Raw genomic sequence first — 22,442 nt, forward strand, 5'->3', positions numbered from 1 at the left:
CAAACCCTCAACACACACAAACCCTCACACACACACACACAAACCCTTAACACACACACACATATACACACAAGCCCTCACACACATACACACAAACCCTCACACACACACATACACACAAACACATACACATACACACACACACACACACACATTCCACCCCACCTGTGTTCATAGGCTCCAGATCTCACTGCCTAGAGAGAATAAAGTTCAACCTATCCAGGAGACCCTCTGCAGCACAGGACCTCATAGTTTCCTAAGCTTTGCCTCCTGTTAAATCAGGCCAAGACCTCTGCGGCAAACGCACGGGTCCGGTCACTTTTCTGAATGCGCTCTGCTCTTGCTAACTGCAGCCCCTTTTGCACTATCCCATCTTGCTCCCTGCCTCCCACCCACGTGCTCCAACGTTTAAAACACTACAAATCTTGTCATTCATCATTCGAGGCTCCCTCTTCCATAAGGCACCCTTAATAACCTCCATCTCCACCTGCAAAGCTAACGCTCCCTTCCTGGGTCTCCCGTAGCTTCATAAATACCACGTCCTTCCTACACATTGACAGAATCCACTCAATGAGAGATGGAGCATAAATATGAGGAATGACTAAATGTCCTATAAGACGTAAATGTCATAAAAATGGACATAAATGAAGGACAGTCATAAAAGAAGGACAGTATTTTGGGTGTTTCCTAGTTTACTTTTTTCAATTTACTCAAATAATAAATATTAATTCTACATTCTCTCTGGAAAAGAGAGTATCCTTGGTGATAATTTTTAAATTCTATATCTTTGATGAAATTAAAATGTAGTCCTTATAAAAATTAACATCGGTGGGCTGGAGAGATGGCTCATTGGTTAAGAGCACTGACTGCTCTTCCAGAGGTCCTGAGTTCAATTCCCAGCAACCACATGATGACTCACAACCATCTGTAATGGGATCTGATGCCCTCTTCTTGTGTGTCTGAGGAGAGCAACAGTGTACTCATATACATAAAACAAATAAATAAATCTTTTTTAAAAATTAACATCAAACTAAAAATTTTGGCAGTCATTTCTTCATTAACAAAAGCTTTAATGTTGTAATTCATATCAAATGAACTGCTAGTTAAGTAAATTTTTGGAAAAAATTAGCTGTTTTGATACTTTTAAAAAATATATTAGACAAAGGTCATTTGGAAGCAATTATCCACGTTCATATTTCTTCTTTTTTCTTTCTTTCTTTTTTTTCATTTTGTTTTTCAAAACAGGGTTTCTCTATGTGGCCCTGGCTGTCCTAGAACTTGCTCTATAGACCAGGATGTCCTTGAACTCAGATCCACCTGCCTCTGTCTCCCAAGTGCTGGGATGGTTGTGCCACCACCATCCAACCACATTCATATTTCTGAAGGGGAAAAGTAAGCCATCTCCTCTTTTACTTAAAGACACAGAGCACGTGGTCTCTCGGTCTGCCACGTTTCTCCAGGATTCGTGCTTAGTAATAAATACACCCACTTACAGTAGCTGTGAAGTTGAGAGATGGCTTCAAGACAGTCGTATAATCAAAAATCTCAATGATGTAATCATGTTGCTTGAAAAACACATTGGTACTTGCCTTTCTTGAGATACCTGTATTGGGGATTGCATCATTTAGGTTGTAAAAGTACTTTTTCACCAGTGGGATGTATCCACCTAAGCTTCTTGCCGAAGGGACTAAAGATATCAGGGCACATAAGTTCACTCCTGTTATTGACTATGATCCCAAAAGAAAGACAAAAGTTTAGCATACTATTCTCTCTCGGTGGCGTACACTAGGAGGAGAAAGCACAGACAGAATAGGTTTTGTTTGTTGGGTCAACTGAATCAATCTGTTGAAATAGTAATACAAGGTTCCAACTAACTCTTAACATTCTTATTAAAAGAGTAAACTGTCCAGAAAGTAAGGAGTGAAGAAAAGAAAGAAGGAGAAAAGGAGAAGGAGAAAAGAAAGAAGAGGAAGCCAGCTAGTTCATTGAAAATGCAGGCCCCCTGTGTGTTTCTCAGGCTAGAAAAACAGAGTTGAAATGGAGGGAAAATCGAATAGCGACTATTATCATATGAAGCTGAAGTCCAGGTTTCACTGTTTTATGAAGCACTCTACAAGTTAAAGTCTTCAGCATCAAACAAGCTCCCCAGAAAAAGCACTGAATTCCCTCTCCTGATACCTGCCAGCACAGTAAGCAGGTAACAGGCAGCAAAAAATTTACCTTCATTGAGGCTACAAACCTGTGAGTGATTCCGTCACAGTAGCTACAATCTCTGCGGGCCCAGGGAAGGATGGGTCCACATGCTCATAACTGTCTTCCAAGAGATCTGTTACCTTCTTCAAATTCATTATCTTTTTCATCTCCTCAGTATCAAAAGAGAAGTTTGCGAATCCATTTATCTGTTTTGTTCAAAAAATCCATTTTACATTTCACTTTAGGAATTCAAATTCTAGAAACAAAACTCACACTCAGTTATATTGGATAGTTCTTTATTCTTTCATCTAATGCTAGAAAGTTCTAGATTTTCTTACAGACTTCTTTTAGTAAGGCTATACCAAGCTTTTTTAGAAAAAAATTTAATTTTCCACACTGTGATCTGAATCATAATTATTTACCACATCATAGGGGGTGGTGGGGGATGGGGTAAGGGGACAACATAGGAAATGTAAATAAATCATCCAATAAAAAAAAAAGGAAAAAAAAAATTATTTACCACATCTGTGCCACATTATATTAAAAATGGGTTTAAATACCACATTCTCCTGTTTTTCCTGTAATTATTTTCTATTGTTTGTTCCTTCACCAGCTGGCCTCACATTTGCTAGATGGCTAAAGCTGGTCTTGAACTACTTACCCTCCTTTCTCCACCTCCCTGAGGGTTGGAATAATAGGTGTGTGCCACCACACCCCACTGGGTCCTATAGTTATTTTTTTAATTGAGATTGAATTGTCCCTTTTGTAGATTACGAAAGATCTGCAAAAGTTACCTCAATTGTTTTTGTGATATTCTTCTTCTTTCCCCAAAAAGATAAAGGTAAAAATGTAAGTGACAGACTCCCCTTCACTGGCTTCCCATATGTATACCTGAAAACAATTTTTAAAATATTGTATTATTACATTTCAACTCAGTGGTGTCAGAGGAACACGATAAAAAACATCACTTTCAATAAGCATACATTAGCAATTCAACAGAGAAGAATTACATTAAAAGTACACCTCTCCTAAAATTTAAAAAATAAAAAAGGTACAAGTCTCCCATGTAGCACCGTTATCCTAGCAGTCAGGAGGCTGAGATGGGACAAGTTCAAAGCCGGCTTGAGCTACTTCTCAACAATCTGTCCCAAGAAAACATAAAGCAACAACAAAAGCACAAAGAACAAAGAACATTCATAACAAATAGAGATTCTTCAGGTTAGGTTTCCAAATGAAATTCTGAATTAAAGCATCTAAAATCAGCTCAAATGCTGCCTATCCACAGCCTCCACCCACTGAGAGGACACAGAGGAAGTGTGAACATTACGGAAAGGCACAGCTTCTAAAAAACTAGAAAAAGCTCTCAACACTAGAAACCTGGAGTGGCCATCACCTGAATGTCTACAAACTTCACACCTGTAAAAATGTTTGGATGTTAATGGAAGTTATAATTACCATAGGCAACTGTCACACATCCCGGGACACTCTAGGAGGTAGTATCAGACCTTAAACTATAGAGTACCAAATGCATTTATGTCTACCAAAAACAATTTGATTTTCTTTAAGCAAGGAAACTTTAAAAACTAACTTTTTAAGCATTGTTTCAAACTCATCTTCTTGTGTCAAACTGAATTCTCTGTCACTTCACAGTCTTAATTTTATTTCCTTAATTACTCCTCATAATGGAGCATTTCTTCACGTAAAGGAAAGGCGATCTTCAGTAAATCATTTTACTGCCAAAAAGTCTTTTTAAAAATGGGTTCTTCCATCTCTATTTCAAACACTGGGCTAACCCTTAAAGCCAGTTTTGCTCTGCAGTTCAAATTGTAATAGTAAACTGATGTTTCCTGAATCTGTTAATTGGACACAGAAATAACCTTTCCTCTGGGCCAACTCCAAAGCAAATGCAGAACTTTCCAAATTAAGAGAAAGAAAAAATATTCACCTTCAAATATACCATCCTTCGAAACAAAAGCAGTGAAGTTAGTGGGGACCTGACTGAGAACCACAGCATCAAAATCACTCACCTGAGCCCTCGGCACCTAACATGGCCTGTGTCTTGTTAACTATTAATTAAAGGCAAAACCAGAATGCCAAGATATTATATTTTAAAATTGTTGTATCATATGATAGTTCAGCATGCTTGAAAATAATAACTTAATGTATTCTCAAAGGCAATTTTATTTTAATTTTGGCTTAAATGTGAAGCAGAGACTACAGAAAGATGACTCAGTGGTTAAGACTTTTTTTCCCATTCTGAACCATCTCCCCAGCCCCTAAGTTCCCAATGCTTTAGAAACGTGACAATGCATTCTATAAGCTCCTTACTAAAAAGTCTGTGGGAAATATTTTAGGAATGACAGCTTGAAGTAAAGTTACAGATGTAAAGCCCTGTGGACATCTGTATTGTGCTAAATGAAGTATTGCAGATGGTTGATTATTATAGAGTTGAGGTTTTTTTTAAAGGAAAATCCTGTGCTAGTACTCTTAAGTATGTATGGAGGGGTTTATTAATATTTATTTATTTTATGTATGTGAGTACAATGTCGCTCAGATCTCATTATAGATGGTTATGAGCCACCGTGTGGTTGCTGGGAATTGAACTCAGGACCTTCGGAAGAACAGTCAGTGCTCTTAACCACTGAGCCATCTCTCCAGCCCATGTATGGAGGTTTTTGTCGTGCTGTTTCACAACAGTTTAGAGCCAGACCAAAAGACAAATGCAACTTACTTAGCTGTGACGCTGCCACTCAAATGCTTAGACTTCAAAGAACAATAAAGCGGTGTCTGCAGAGTAACTTCAAACTTCGGTAACACTGTGAAGGAAAACCAGTCTATTGAAGGAATCTATTTTACCACCGTCTGCAGCTGATGCACACAAAAATAAGAGTTGTCCTCGTGAGTTGAAAACTGGTATTTCTTGAACTTGACTTTATTAGGATCCACGTGTTAACATAAATTGAAAGCCCCTTATGTAACTCAATCAGATATCCTTTCTTAGATCAACATTATATAATAACGGAATGGTGTTTTGTTTGCTGCTTTAAATGTGTTTATTTACTTATCCATTTGCATGTGTGTGAGCACCAGAGAGTATGCATGTGTGCATTCCACGTGTGCAAGGGGAGTCTGCAGAGATGAGGACATGGAGTTCCTAGAACTGCAGTTACAAGTGCTTATGAACCATTTTGTGGGTGCTGGGAACCAAACCCAGGTCCTCTACAAGAACAGGAAACATTCTTGACAAATGAACCATCTCAACAGCTCCCATAAAATTTTTTGCAATTAATACTACTTTAAATAAAGTACCCTACCACAATAAAAATGTTTGTGGTTTTGGTTTGAGCCTACAGAAATGTTTTCATAATGTCACTGATCAAAGAAACACATGAGACTCCTATAAGGGACCTCACCATGCAATTTACATAAGATAAATGCTGAAAAGGTTGATAAGTCAGTAAAACACCCCAAACCTATGGGGCCAAAGACACTGAATGTGCCAGGGCACTGATAAGCTCTAAACCAGTCTAGAAGGGAGGCTCAAAAAAGTCACATAGGACAACTATGACCCGCCCACACACACACCTCTCCAAAGAATCCAAAGGCTTTCTATTCAAATACTATAGGCTGCTCACCAATCACCCCACAACTGTACCTCATCAAGGACATGTAACCACCCAGCACCAACAAGGTAAAACACACAAAAATTTTGATCGTGCCTGCCATGGTGGCTTACCACTTTTAATCCCAACACTTGGGAAGCAGATACAGGTGGATCTCTATGAGTTCAAGGCCAGCCTGGTCTACTTAGCAAGTTCCAAGGAGCGGAGACTACCCGGTGATATCCTTTCTCAAAAAAAAAAAAAAATATTCTTCTAGAGTATTGACCAAAGGACATAAAATATGAGCCACACATTTAATTTTCCATTTCTAGTAACCACATTTTTAAAAAATAAACAGGTAAAATAAATTTTGCAATATTTTCCTTAACTTGTCTAAAATCCTTTTGCTTTAATATTTAGCCAAAATTTAAAACATATTATTAATGAACTTTCTTTTTCTTGCACTAAATGTTAGAAATCTGGGATGAATTTTACGTGTATAACACATCTCTATTGAAACCAGATACATGTCTGTATCTGTATACCTATATATGGTGAGGGGCTCTGGGTGACACATAAAATTCCAGCTAAGGAGTTTCAGGACTGTATGGCCAGCATCAGCTAACAGTAGCTTTTACTCATTTTAATTGGTTGGAAAAAAAACAAAAGGGAAATGTATGGTGATGCCCAGTTTCCTGTATGACGGTGGCATTTGCTTGTGTGTTGTCTGTGTGCACTATCATTCTATAGAGATGCAGAGGAGCAGCTAAAACAAATACTGTGGCATACAGAGACCAAAATACTACTTTCAGTTCCATCGCAGGAAAATACTTTGCTGGTCCCTGTTCCAGGCCGTGACATGGATGAGAAAGTACCGTGGAAACAGAGGAGCTGGAATCACAAAGATGTAACAAACTCTGTTTCAGAACTCTTCTGCCCAGATTAAAAGTGATCACAAAGGGTTGCAAAAATCAAATTAAAGAACTCATCTACAAGCTCAATGACACTAATTTATCAGCTCTTAAGAGGGGCCTTATGCTTTTACTCATGTCTGCCTTCTCTCTACCCACCGAGAACAGCCGGCCACTGCTTTCACCTGCGTGCTTATAAAGGCACTATGGTGCCTGCAGGAAGATGGTCTACCTTAGCTAAATACCCTGTCTCCACTGTGTCGACCAAATAAAGATATATGGAAAGTAACTCGTGTCAATTCGATAATTTAGGTGTTTGTGGTCCTGGGAACTGAACCACATCCTCAAGTCCAATGTTCATTATTCAAAGTCAAAAAATAATATTTTGGTTTTTCGAGACAGGGTTTCTCTGTGTAGCCCTGGCTGTCCTGGAACTCACTCTGTAGACCAGGCTGGCCTCAAACTCAGAAATCCGCCTGCCTCTGCCTCCCAAGTGCTGGGGTTAAAGGCGTGCGACACCACCGCCCGGCATAATACTTTATAAGTACAGGGGAGACAGGTGTTTGGGAGGCCAGGATAAGAGAATAACCGTAAATCTGAGGCTAGCCTGCTCTCCAAAGCAAGTTCCAGACACAGACAGCATTACACAAAGAGATTCCTTCTCAAAAACAAAAACAAAAACAAAACAAAAAACAAAAACAACAACAAAACAAAAAAAAACAAAAACAAAAAACCAGAAGCTGGAGAGACAGCTAAGCCTTTAAGGGACTGACTGGCTTTCCAGAGGACCAGGAATGATTCCAAAAACCTACGTGGCAGCTCACAAGCATCTGTAGCTTTAGTTCTGGGCATCCAGCGCCCTCTTCTGGCTTCCACAGGCACAGCACACATGTGGTACATGGACATACATGACAGGTAAAAGTCATACACATAAAATAAAAATAAGTAAATCTCAAAAAAAAAACAGAAAAAGAAAAAGGGTCCCAAGAAAAAACTGGCATTGTAGAATGTCATATATTGCCTGCTTTTTGCTTTATAATGTAATTTCGAAACACTTGCAAAGGAATGTTTAATCCTAGAATGAATACTAAAGTTATATCCTTATTGAGATTTTTATTACATGTCTCTTGAAAATTTTTCATATCTATATAAAGTAATAAGTGAAAATTTTCCTTCAAAAGAAAGAATAACTCTTACCATATTCTAAAACCTGAAAGGACTGGTAATATTGCTGATCCTATTGGGAAAAGAAGACAAAAACAAATATGAGTTAGTTTATCTTACCCTCTTCTTTGTATAAAAGTATTTAGAAAATTAATTTTTAATTGAATTTATAATGATTTAAGGATGAAAACTGCTTTTCTCTGTGGACATTGTTTTCTGTCAACTTCAAGATCAAGCTGGTGATCAAGCTGGAGTTTTCCCTCCCAATTTGTTCATATAAAAATGTAACTTCCTGCAGCTTGAGATGGAACTCAGTGGTTTAGAACACTGGATGTTCTTCTATAGGACCCTGGTTCAATTCTCAGCACCTATGTCACACTCACAACTGTCTATAATCTCAGTTCCAGAGGACCAGACACCCTCACACAGAAATAAGTGCAGAGAGGTCTATGTGCAGACATAAGTGTTCACTGATATACATAAAATAAAAATAAATCATTTTTTTAAAAAGTAACTTCCCTAATTACAAGGCATTTAAACAAATTGTTTAATCTGATTTTCATCATTTGCAGAACAAAAATTAGGTTGAAGAGTTCATAAACTTATGAAATCATGACAACACATACCAAACAGAAAATGATTTCAACTTTGTTTTGGATATAACTTTAAAATACAGAAAAAACTGAAATTATTCATAATTAAAACGTCTACAAGTAATCAAGAAGACAAAGTTATCATGAACCAACATATTCACCATCTAATCCTTTGAATTCTTTTCTACTGTAACATTTAAACCAATACATCCTACCCTGCTTTAACAGATATTAGTAATTAATCCCTTTTCCATGACTCACGAGAAAACAGGTCTCCTCATTTATCATTTTCTAACTTACAATTCTAACTACATATTCTAAACAACAAAAACCTCGGTAAAATGGCTGATTTCACGAATCTTATATTCTATATTTGTCATAGCAAACAGAGGTGCACCACTAAAATTGTAGCTTTCCCAGAAATCACAACTAATCTAAAGTATGTATTTTAAGGAGTTTTTTTGTTTTGGTTTGTTTGTTTGTCTGTTTGTTTGTTTGTTTTTTGACTTGGTTTGATTTGGGGGAGGGGAGTTGTTTTGTTTTGTTTCATTTTGTTTTATGTGAGGCAGTCCCACATATAGCCCAAGATGGTCTGGATCAGACTATGTAGTTTAAGCTCAATTAAAGCATGGTAATCCTCCTGTTTCAGCGTCTCACAGGTACCACACCTGGTTCACATTACTTAATCTTAAAGAAAAGATACAGTTCACTTCGAAACACAAAACAAATCTTTACATACTGAGAAAATAGTTGTCTGGGTCTGGGACATAAATCAGTGGCGGAGCCCTTGATGAGCACATGTCAGTATCTGGGCTTAATTGTCAATGCTGAAATAAAGCTGTTTATAATTTGGTTTAAGTATCATCATTTAATGGTTATATTAAATAGGGAATGGAGCGATCTCTCCATGTTTAAGAGACATTTGCTGCTCTTCCAAAGGACTCAAGTTTGGTTTCTGTAACTCCAGATCTAGATCTGATGCCCTTTTTTGGCTTCTGTGGGCACATGCACACCACACACACCACACACACACACTTTTAAGATGTTTTAAAGAACATTGTAAATGTGTTATTTGGATCAACCTTAAGAATTTCCATATTGATGATCCTACACCCTACTATAATTGCTAGCATGTCATATTAGAAGCTGCATGTATTTGATTCTCTAAAGTTGGTTATCTTCAAAAAACCAAATCAAGAAAGTAACTGTACACTGATTTTCCAGGAAGATATAAAATTAAAATCTGACCCTAAATTAAGCCAGCACCGGCATCACAAAAAGTGCCTCAAACAATACCATTGTGAATAAAATAAGTTTACTAGGGGTTACTTACGGAGTGGCGTATGACTAGAGATAGCCGCACTCTTCAGAAATTGCCCCCAATACCACCACCAACACTCTCTATTATATGACTTAAGATCACAGTAGAATTGGTACAAATCTGCTCAGAGTCCTACCTACTGCTAAAAGGAAGTAACTACAGGCTCAGACAACAGAGTGCTACCCTGTTTTAAAAAGTAGAAATGAGCCAGCCAGGGTGGTGCACACCTTTAATCTCAGCAGTTGGGAGGAAGAGGCAGATGGATCTCTCAGTTCAAGGCCAGCCTGACTACACAGGGGGGTATACAGGGAAACTGTCTCAAAACAACAACAAAATCTGAAGGTGTCATGCAAATTGCCAAAATGAGGAAATTTATAGTCCTACCCAGCTGTAATGCTTATGAACCAAAACAATGATTGAATTGACAAGCTATACCTAAAAGTGCAATAATGCCTCTTACGTCTTGGCAGTAACCAACAAACACCTGTCTAATTGGACTTGAGGCCCACATAGCAAGAGAGAAATCACAGAAGGCAAGTGAAGCCATGGATCTTCTAAGATACACTACTAGACCAGCGTTATTCCCAACTACACTCTAAATACCTGCCATACTCACAGATAACTGTAGCTCTCGCCCTTCATCAAAGAAGCTTTTCTTTGAAATAGGAGGAGACCATCGTAGGCAATCACAACTAGTCAAAATAACAAGAGCAAGTGACTACATGGTGCCTGATCCTAATGGATGCCTCTATAGTACAACTCCTGCATCTATGGTTCAGGGACCATCACAGAAGAGGGAATGGGAAGATTGCTGAGAGGCAAAGGAATGGAAAGTCTTCTGTAAGACTATGTCTCTGAGAAACAACAGAGAAGCTACACTCATGATGCTGCAACAGTATGGCTGCATAAATAAAGCCTCAAACAATAACAACACTAATACATGCAAAGATATGGAAGGGGAAATCTCAAGGGGCCCCACCCCTAGGCGAAGAGCTATAGGCAACTAACAACTGTCGAGAGAGGGAAAATCAGTCTTCCCCCGGGACAAGACCTTCCCCAATTGGTTGTCTAGCACCAAGTTGTCAGCCTGGAAGGTATATACATTCAAGCAACAGTAAATAGATTCAGCAGGTAGTATTTACATACTTATTCATACGTATATGAATATATTATTATTGTTATATAACATAACTGTATGTTAGATATAACATATATATATTATATAACAATAATAATCAAAGAAAAAGAGTCTATAAATTTGAGAGGGAGTAGGCAGGGGTTACCTGGGAGGGGTTAGAAGCATGAAAGAGAAAGGGGGAAATGATGTACTTATATTTTAATTACATTTTTAAAAATTATTTTAAAAAAAGTAGCAAAAAATACATTTGAAAATTAATATGACCGTGTTCAAACAAAACTTTATCATGGTACCTCTCCCTTGGCCAGTCCATACTCACATGTAATATATCTTATAGTCTTCTGAGTGTCTCTTTTCCTCCCAATCTTCAAGCTTAAGCCCATATTAAATATCTTTATTAAAAAAATCCAACTTGCTTCATAAAATGCTTTTAAAACTTTCTTTATAAAATAGCCAGGCACTGATGACACACACCTTTAATCCCAGCACTCAGGAGGCAGAGGCAGAGGCAGGTAGATCTCTGAGTTCAAGGTCAGCCTGGTCTACAGAGTGAGTTCCAGGACAGCCAGGTATACACAGAGAAACCCTGTCTCAAAAAAAACAAAACAAAACAAAACAAAACAAAACAAAAAAAGCTTTATTTATAAAACAGATTTTAGGCTGGATTTTGTCTTCAGGGCACAGCATAATAACTCCTAACTCTGAATAAGGATTAATTAAATTCATTTCCAAATTATTAGTTCTAGGAAACTAAGCTGAAATAAACTAAAAACAATGAAAAAAAGCAAGTAATCAATAATCTTTTGTGGGATATACAAATTTCTTTGAATAATTTTCATTAAATTGAAAATAATTTAATATACTTCAAAATGAGTTTTTATGGTAAGTATAGCTAATCCAATAAAGTTACACTCACTCTGTCAACCACTAGAGAAAAAAGCTGACCTACAGACTTAAACACTTAACGACTTCCAAACAGACACTTTCCAGTAAAGAGAATACTTAACTCATCCATTTCTCTTGAGCTGTTCTTTCCCCAGATGGACACTGATTCACAGCAAACATGCTACCATGAAGGCACACACATTCACTCACTGTATTAAAAGTAAGATTGCTTAGATCTTGGATTAAATCTTCTAAATGCCTAAGACACACACAAAAAAAAAAAATGTAAAAAGATGCAGGAGCTATTCTCAGCATTTCTGTAGTCTGTCTAAACTCCTGTCCCTGAATAAGTAATGCTGAGGGAGCACATGCTGTAGACTCGAGACAGCTGAAGGAGATGAAGAGAGACATTAGCTCACTGCCCTCTTTTTACAGATTAGCACACAAACTGCTAAAACCATCTTATGCTACTGAAAGTCTTCCTTCTCTAATAATGAAGCCTGAAGCACTCCATACCTCTCTCCTCTCTCTCTCTCTCTCATCAATGGACAGCTTGTAGGAGCTGGTTCCCAGACCATAATATCAGGAGTGTTCATTAAATACATGAACCCTAAGACCTCTAAGGTTCTCGTGATTCCCAATCAAGAGCTCTCTGTTACATAAGAGCCACCTCAACTCCTTATCGTAAGGTTGAGTCTTGCCACCTTCCCATTCGTACTGACCCGTGTTGCCTCTGGTCTTGCACACAAGAGACAAGTCCCGTGTTTCCGGTATCATTTAGATCCTTACTAACAAGGATATGCTTGGATCTATTATCTATAAAATATTAGGCAATTTTCTTTCTCCTTTATTTTTACCAGAAAAAAATTTTTTTATAAAAAGCATATAAATAAACAAAATATCACAATGGAAAGAAACATCATCATATAAAAAGTGTCACTATATATTTATTCTGACTTATGTGGAGGAATGACAGTTAATAAAAGGCTTTGCCAAGTGACTGAAAATATTTATTAACATTTACATTGCCCTTTCCTTGCTGTGTTTATAGGCCAAACATCTGTGCTCTGAACTGTAGTTATGATGTCTTTCTGTAGGAATTTCAACCTAGATTATGCAGAGTCATCTATCATGGGCTTAACAAATAAGAGACGTCCATTTCCCACCAGGAGCCACTGAGTCAGAATCACCAAGTGCAATTATAATGGAACCATTCATCCATCCATTTATTTGACCATTGTTTCATCTACTCCAACAGAAAATAAGTATCAGGCACCTGATGGAAGTGGAATATGTCTACCCTGCAAGGAGAATATGATCTGGTGAAAAGCTGCTTATCAGCCATATTTACGTATAGTTACAAACTATAAACAAACAGTGTGGATCTGATTTGCCGAGACTGAGACTGGAGATGAGACGAAGAAGTAGAATCGGACCAAGCAAGGCCTTGGGTAAACAATGGCGGAATGTGAATTTGACTCTGAAAGCAATGAGAAGTGTTTGGAAGGCTATAAGCCAAAGGATAACAGATCCAGCTACTGTTTAGATTACGTTTACTGCTGTGTAGAGAATGGATTGCAAGTATAGAAACAAGACTATTTACAGAGGATGACTAATAGACACTGAGAATATCTAGGGAGACTGCAATGGCAACTTTAACAAGGGATGAAGAAAAGAAGAGAAAGAGAAATGGGTCCATCTGACATGTATGTACATAAGAGTCAATGCCACAGAAGTTTGTGGAGGCTGGACATGGGTGGTAAGTGAGCATAAGGTGTCAGGGACAATGTCAAGGTTATTGGCTAGCACAGCTGGCAGGAGGGTGAAATGATTCAGTGAAGAGGAAAATTCTGGAAAAGATCCAGATGTGGTGAGAGAAGATCACAAGGATGGTACCTGACTGGGGGTCGGAGGCTTGGGTTCTCTCAGAGATAAGCGAGTCGTTGGCATGTTGAGACTGTGCCTACAAGTGGATTTGCCTACAATGAATTATGAAATGAACTTAAGAGCAAACTTTGCAAAATGCCAAAGTATACGAGATAAGAAATGATAAAAACAAGAAAGCAGGGATCTGCAAGCCAAAACTAGAATGCCTGGTGGGGAAGTAAAGTCAGAAGTTGTGTTTATCGTTTGACTCAGTGTCTCCTTTCTTGATGTCTAACAGCTCACAACCATCTTTAACCTCGGTTTCAGGGGCTCCAATGCCTTCTTCTGGCCTCCAAGGGCATACATGTGGTACAAAGGCATGCATACAGGCAAAACATCCATACACATAAAACATGGTTTTACATTTTTTTAACAAGGGGTTGGAAGATGGTTCACTGGTTGATGGTATGGGATGCTGTTCCAGAAGACACAAGTTCAGTTCTCAACATCCTCATTCCAATTCACCACCAGCTATAACTCTAGTTCCTCTTCTGACCTCTGGAAGCACCAACCTTGTTAGAACAGTGCAATCCTCATCTGTCATATCCCTTCATCCATAAGATGAGGAGATGGGTCAAAGTGCTCTGTGAGATCTGGTGCTAAAACCCAACACTACGTTGCTTTGTAACATTTCTTACGTTACAATGGGGAAAAACTGGCCCATCTATGAATGGACAGAAAACTCACTGAGACCCACAACCACCCTCATACAACATGTGAAAGACACAGGAATGGGAATGAAGACCTAGAAATGTTACACAATCAAAAGCGCTTGGGCTGGGGAGATAGGTTACTTGTGAGATGCTAGTAGCTGCATGAGCTTGAGAACATGAGCCCAAATCTCCATAAAAGCTAGGTGTGGTGGCATGGATCTAATGCACTATAACTGAGAGGGGCAGACAGACAGACACCAGAAGCAACCTATAACTGAGGGGGCAGACAGACAGACAGACAGACACCAGAAGCAGGGGGAGGGCTTTAGGTTCAGGGGCTGATTCTATCTTAAAAAAAAAAAAAAAAAACTAAGATGGAGCTTAGTAGTTCAATTTAAATCTTTTTTTTTAACTTAAATATAGAAGAAGATAGGTTGGAGAGATGGTTCAGTGGTTAAGAGCACTGACTGCTCTTTCTGGGGTCCTGAGTTTAATTCCCACATGGTGGCTCACAATCATCTGTAATGGGATCTGATGCCCTCTTCTGGTGTGTCTGAAGAGAGCGACAATGTACTCACATACATAAAATAAATAAATCTTAAAATTTTTTTTTAGAAAAAGATTATCTGGCCTCCACACTTGCATCCATATGCATATAATACACACACACATGCACATACACACACACAACCTTCAAAATCCTGAAAATGAAAGCTATACATGATGACCAAATGCAATTTAAGTTATTCTAGAAAGTCTAACAGTTGGTAAATGACTGACTGTCTTAAAATGTAAGTCAGTGGTTCTCAACCTTCCTAACGCTGCAATCCTTTAAAACAGCTCCTCGTGTTGTGGTGGCCTGCAAACATAAAATTACTTTTGTTGCTAGCTCATAACTGCAATTTTCCTGTTATGAATCTGTAATCCAAATATCTAATATGCAGGATATCTGATATGAGACCCCTGCAAAAGAGTCATTCTATCCCCAAGGGATTTTGACCCACAGGTTGAGAGCCACTGCTATAAATGAACGTGTAAGAATCAGATAAATGCCAAGGAGCCCACAGCGTGTTTCACTAAAGTATCCCTTTCCTGACCTAGGGGGAATGTGTGACTAAGGATGCCTCTTCCTGGTTATCTACAGTCACTACACCTCAGACCCCTGATAAAGTTCCCAGTTCTAATGCACCATCTTCCCACTGTGGTGCTGAGATCATTCTGTAGGGTTTTTTTTCTACAAATAGAATGATTTTTTAAATTTCTCTCCTGAAAATAATTTTCCCCAGGGAATAGTTACTGACTCAAACAAACAAACAAACCCAAAACAAAACAAAAACCTAGTATATGATGGTGGAGCATTCAAATAATGAGTCTATCCCATCCATAGTCATGAGTCACTGCTAAAACAAAAGTAGGTAATAAAAGTTAAAGCTCCTCAATGCAAAGCAGGAGTCAAGCAAAGATAAAACCAGAAGTGAGGCCCCAGCTCACCACGCAAACATGTCTTTGATTATACTGACATCTGGTGGCCATCAATTTTGTTAAAGACGGTCTGCTTTGGTTTTTGGTGGCGGTTGTTTTGGTTTTGTTTTTTGTTGTTGTTGCTTTGTTTTGTTTTCCTTTCTTAGTTGTATGCCTCATACTGACATTTCACGAACAACAAGCACTCTGTGTTTGTCTTTATCAGAAGGATAATGATATCTTCTAAAATGTTACAGGAGGAAGCTGGATTTAGATTAATACATCTAATAACTCTTAACTCACATGCAAGCACTGTTGTCAGCTCCCGGGGCTGGAGTACACATTCATTATATATTTGTAGATTATCATTGCTGGTCTTCGCTAGTGTGGATGGCCGTAGTCTTAAAGAAATATAGAACTAGAAAGCTGCCATTGGTTCTGAACTGAACTAACAGTCAAAAGGAGGTCACAAAAGCTCTCCTTTCCTACAGAAGTATACCTAAGAAGCTAATTTGCTAAGCTGTGGTCTTCCTACTGGAAAATGGGCATAGTTGTACCCATATCACAAAATTACTTATGAAGAACAAACGAGAACCTATATAAATACTGCACCTGTGCTTTCCCAGGAGTATTATACCAACTTTCTTAAAATTTACTACATTACCTACTTATTATAGAATATAAATGTGTTTGTTTTATCATAGTGATCAGCCATAACACTGAGAGATCATACTTAGAGACACTTGAAGACCAACATTTCTCATGGTATCCTGTATCTTCTTCAAATTAATATTTTTCTAAGGTTTAGATTTTTTGTTTGGATATTACCACACTAAGCTATAAATCCAGAAAATAAGCAAATACCTCAGCTATAAATCTTACAGACATTAGTTTTAATACTCATGAATTACTCACTGCATGTATGAACCTCTTTTGCAACACTGCCTCCAACATTCTTTAAAACCATGTTACACATTCAGTAAGATCGGCTCAATTATCAAGGCTAAAGATGGTAGGTATATAAACATCTGCAAAGATACCACTGATCGAACATCTTCTGGTATTTACATAAAAATCAATACTCATCTGTGTATCATAAGATATAAAGTAATATAAATATTACACACTCAATGACCAACATACCTCATAAATAGGTGACATTGATTTTTAACTCGTTTTAATTACAGTGACACAAATTTGCCATCTAGCCATCTCTGAACACTGGTCAGTTGTGTTAAGTGCATCTACAGTGGCAACAAATCCCTGGATCTTCATCTTGCAGGACAGAAACTACACCATCAAAACCACTCCACCTCCTTGTCACTCGCTCCACCCCCGGCCTCTCCCATTCCACTCGGTATTTCACTAATTTTCTATATCCTAAATATTGCGTTTACGCGAGACCACACAGTAGCTGTCCTTTTGAGGCTGATTTCATTCAGAGCAATCTCAAGTTCATTTGAGTCACAGCATTTAGATGAATAACCTTCTTCTGTAAGGTAAGGACCCCTTCACCTTTTTGAAGTACAAATTGATAAATAATGTTTGCCAGTAATGAATCACGTCTGTGAATATTTTAACTCATAAAGACCTGACATATGAGCTTATCCATTGTTGGGAGCCGACTCCTAGCAGAAAGCAGCTATCATCTTTGCAGCCATCTCGAGCCGTATACCCTGACAAGAGACTTGTTTTACAACAGCCCACAACAGCTGAGCACACTCTGATAAACATCTTGTTTTTCTCACATATCTTGTTTTGCTGTTTAGTGCCCCCAGATGCAAGGCGCACGTGGTCTCCATGCTGCAAGGCATGTGACATAGTGCCTTCAGCGATGTTCCCCTGCTTGTCCTCGAGGGCAAGGCACGTGGAAAATAGTATAAATACCCAGGATTTCCTTTCACTAAAAGAGGGACTTAAACAGACTCTCTGTCTTGTCTCCATTCTTCAAGTCTCTTGCCCTTCCATCCTCACTCTCTCTCTTGCTAGACCCTGTTGACTGACCCAAATGGGCCTGGACATAATGGCCCCCAAACGTGGGACAGGACGGGTCATTACAATCCATTACACCAGGTATGACCCCTTCTTTTGAGCCTGTTGAGAAGCACCCCAAGATTGAGATGTGGCAGGCACACTGACCCATCACCTGGTCATGCTGCTTTCAAATAGAGCAAGCCATGTGTTGTGGCACAAGCCTGTGATCCCAGCATTGTAGAGACAGAGGCAGACAAATTGAGAGCCTATCATAAAAATAAAAAAATAAGCCAGGCAGTGGTGGCGCATGCCTATAATCCCAGCACTTGGAAGGCAGAGGCAGGCAAATATCTGTGAGTTCAAGGCCAGCCTGGTCTACAGAGGGAATTCCAGGACAGCCAGGGCTACATAAAGAAACCCTGCCTTGAAAAAAAAAAATAGCCAACAAAAGTACCAACCAGAAAGATCAAAGAAATTAAATATCTTAAATAACTCAAAGACTGAATGAAATTATTCCTCTGGGTTGCTTCCTTGTGAATGTCTTAGTAATGGAACTATATAATTCTAAGCTGTCATAAAAACCACATTGCAAAGATCTTCTTATCATAAGTCATGTTTGAGTCAAGAATATCTGTGCTGTAGAGTAGGGAGTGTTGATCCATGGAGAGAGGAGAAAACTAACACTAAAGACTTTTTTAAGGCCATGTAGAAACCTACTACAAATAGAAAACTACTATTTTAAAAGTTTCCTAAAATCTATACACATAATCATATAAAGTAAGTTAAAATCGAGTTACCCTATAATGGGGAGGGTGGGGGGGTGGGGGGGAAATGCCTCTCCCAGGCTTCAAAAGGTAGAAAATAAAAAACCCAGTGACAGGTATGGGATTCTTTTCAAGTTGTTCTGTGGGATCCCATAGCTCCCCCAAATGTTCCAGACTATTGCACTTGTTCCTGGTTATGCTCCAGAACTTGATGGCATGATCTTATCACAGAAGGTATTGCATATCTGAACTATAGGACATGGAGGAATCAAACTGGTACCAATCTAGAAAATTAGCCCCTACCCGCTATCTGGAAGGTTCTATATATACTACTAGGAGAGGAAAATAATCAAGTCTTGCTCAGTTGTGAACCTGTGTCTACAATAGCAAAGTGCCTGGCAAGGCATGTCCACTTGGGCAATAGTTGAACAAGTGCTATTTGATCAACCAACCACTTTCTGCTTGAATTTAAGGCCCACTCCACAAGACAGAAGTCAGGCCAAGTACTGTTAATCAGGCCAGAAGTCCATGGCTGGCTAGGTCACAGGCACTAGAGGAGAACCTATACTATTTTTTCACTAAATATACATAGAATTAAATTGTCTACTAAGTTTTTATCTTTAAACCATAGATTAATGCATCTCACAACCCTTGTCAGTGAAACTTCTTCTTGTAGTAGATACCAACACAGAAGCCCACGGTTTGTCGACATGCAGATATAAAAAGATGATGAAGTGACTCGCTTCAAACAGAGCATCTATATCACACCCTCTCACCTTCAAGGCTCAAGTGTCATCATGGAAGAGAGAGTAAAAAGAGCCAGAGGTAAGGGCCATGACAGGGTCACTGCACACATGAACTCAGTGGATGTAAATGCATGAGGAATGCCTGTGCAAGCTCAAGCCAACCAAAATCCCATCGTGGATGAGCAAAGAGCTCATAAAGTCCTACCTCTAGCAAGGGAACTGTTAGCAATCGATGCCGCCTAGGGTTGGCAATTTGTAGTCCTAGGTGCTGTAAGAAAGCAGGCTGGGCAAGCTAGAGAGAGAGCAAGCCATTCCTCCACGGCCTCTGCATCAGTCCCTGCCTCCAGGTTCCTGCCCTGTTTGAGTTCCTGTCCTGACTTCTTTCAAAGACAGACTATGATGTGGAAGTGACGTAAACCATTTCCTCTGCAAAGTATTTATGATCATGTTGTTTTATCACAGCAATAGAAAAACTAACTAAAAATAAATAAATAAATAAATAAATAAATAAATAAATAAATAAAGTAGTGCACCCATGGAAGCTGAGTCAGAGGGCAACAGCACTGCAGTGCTCCTACCATGTCAGTCACAGACCTGTGTGTGAGGGAAGCAAATACAAGAGGAACTCTGAGGGAAAAGATCTGGAGACCAAGGGGCAATGTGACTCTTTAAAGCCACTGTTTCTTATAACAAGAACAAAGTAGGTTTGTCCAATCACATTTTAATCATTATTCTGAAACATCAAATGTGCCAAACGAATAAAGCAGCAATGCATGCAATTAATAAATAAATATTTAATCAGCTTTAGAACAAAATGCCAAAATGTTTAAACCTCCAAACACTCTATGGTAGAAAAAGATAATGACTGTAATGAAAGCTACACTACTGGAAAATATAGCAAATTAACAATAAGTCACTAAATTGTCTAGATACTCACAGTAATTTATTTCTGTCCATAGAATGAATGACTTAGGAAAAATTTTACCATATGAACAACTTAAACCACTTTTACATTCTCCCCAAAGATATATTTATACTCACATTCACTTGAACCTGAATGGACCAGTCACCAAGTATTGGATGAGAGGACAGTTGAAAAGTTTTGGAAACGACTCCAAGATCGCCTTCCTCAGAAAACCACTGTTGGATCACATTAGACCTCGGATCCTACAACAGAAACCAAACCATGTGTGTCAGCTGTGGAAGGCGCCCAAGGGCAATTGTATGCTTTAGAAATGATGTCTGGCGGTATGGCCAGACCCCCCCCCAAACCCCCAGACACATCTAGAACTTTCCCCCAATATATGACACTAAGATGGTGTAATGGTTAAACCCATTGTCACCTGGATTAGAATTTAGAGAGACATAACCCTGGGTGGATCAGTGAAGGTGCTTCCAGTGAGGTTTAACTAAGAGGGAAGGTTCCCCTTAAAAGGTGGCTAGCAGCCCAGACTAAACAAAAGGGAAAGGAGAAGAGAAGCCAGGCAGAGTGCATCTCCCTCTGCTTCCTGAACACAGATATACAAGTATGTTGACTTGGGTTCTTTCAAATGTATGCTGAGTGTCAGAGTCAGATCATGTGGCAATGCTCCTCACGCTCAGGTGCCTCACGCCCCTGCCACCACAGCCACAGCTGCTCTCTCCGCCACCATACCTTTCATGGTAGACTGCACCCTCAATCCACAAGCCAAAACCAACCCTTCCTTAAGATACTTCTGAAAGGTATGCTGTCATGGCAGTGAGGAAATAACACTACAGAGTTTTTGGGAAATGACATATTTCTATCATTAAAGAAAACAAATCAACATTTCTTCCTTTCCCGTTACTTCTCCTGAGGCCATGCTGGTTCTGATCTGCTTTTTAGTTCCTGACACCATAGTTCCCTCTACAGAGGTCATACAGTATGTATGCCAACAAATCTACACGAGTGGCTTAAAGAAATCCCCACTAAAATACAAAGTAGTGCACACCTATGAAAATCAAAATACAGGGGCCTCAAGAAACTAAGCTAGGATTGCCACAAGATCTGACTCTGACACTCAACATACACTTGAAAGAACCTAGGTCAACATACTTGTACGTCAATATTTACTGAATATTGGTCACAATAACCAAGTTGCAGAGCCAGCCTAAAATGGCCACCAACAGAGAAATGGATAAATAAAGTGTGGTATATCTGCTCAATAAAGAATGAAGCTCTGAGTCAGCTGCTGGGTGGAGCCTCTCAGAGGAGGACTGTGGGAGGTGGTGATGGGAAGGGGGGCAGTAAGCGGGATGTAAAGTTAATAAGTAAAAAAAATGAAGTTCTGTCATTTACACTATTTGTAGGAAAATGGATACAACTGAAGAGAGTGTGTTAAGTGAAATAAGCCAGACTCACAAAGGCTAATATCTCATTCATACATGGAAGCTACATTTCAATAGACGGAGTATCTTCGTGTGTGTGTGTGTGTGTGTGTGTGTGTGTGTGAGAGAGAGAGAGAGAGAGAGAGAGAGAGAGAGAGAGAGAGGCAGAAAGAGAGAGAGACAGAGAGATGGAGAGAAATGAAAGTGGAAATGGACTATGCAGAAGCAGAAATTAGTCTAAAAGACAGAGAAATGAGAGGAAAAGAATGAGTACCACTTGGCCATCATCATATGCAAATATACATTCATACATGAAAGCCTCTGTTGGGAAGAAAACCACAGTGATAGAGAGAGACTATTAATAAAATACAGTAATGTACATGTATGGAAATCATAAAAAAATGACTTTGTGTTTATTAAAAAGGAGGAAGGAAAGAAGGAAGGAAGGAAGGGAGGAAGGGAGGCAGGAAAGGAGAGAAATGAATTCTCACTGTTAAGATAGAATCCTCATTCATTAAAGGCCCACTGGGCTAGGTACCCAGCTTACCTCCAGTCATTACAACTTTCCTTCAGTGACTAAGCCAGACTCAAAAAGACAATGCTGTATTTTCTCTTATACACGGAATCTACATTTCAATATAAAGGGAGTGTGTGTGTGGATGTGTGCATATGTGTGGATGTGTGCATGTGTGTGGATGTGTGCATGTGTATATGTGTCCATATGTGTGGATGTGTGCATGTGTGTGGATGTGTGCATGTGTGTGG

At 39.0% G+C, this 22,442-nt stretch overlaps 1 protein-coding gene across 1 annotated transcript in view; it reads right to left on the reverse strand.

The window, feature by feature from the left end:
- The window catches only part of Cd109 (CD109 molecule), a 98,752-nt gene that overhangs the window by 53,178 nt on the left and 23,132 nt on the right, over positions 1-22,442 (reverse strand). Inside the window, exons 5-10 of the mRNA XM_028786343.1 lie at positions 20,373-20,498; positions 7,904-7,943; positions 4,925-5,009; positions 2,988-3,084; positions 2,240-2,399; positions 1,494-1,603 (exon numbers count right to left, since the gene is read on the reverse strand). Coding sequence (XP_028642176.1) covers positions 1,494-1,603; positions 2,240-2,399; positions 2,988-3,084; positions 4,925-5,009; positions 7,904-7,943; positions 20,373-20,498 — 618 coding nt within the window. The remainder of the gene's footprint in view (positions 1-1,493; positions 1,604-2,239; positions 2,400-2,987; positions 3,085-4,924; positions 5,010-7,903; positions 7,944-20,372; positions 20,499-22,442) is intronic.

Source organism: Grammomys surdaster, unplaced genomic scaffold, assembly GCF_004785775.1.
Source record: "Grammomys surdaster isolate TR1022 unplaced genomic scaffold, NIH_TR_1.0 125476, whole genome shotgun sequence".
NCBI classification, from domain to species: Eukaryota; Metazoa; Chordata; class Mammalia; order Rodentia; family Muridae; genus Grammomys; species Grammomys surdaster.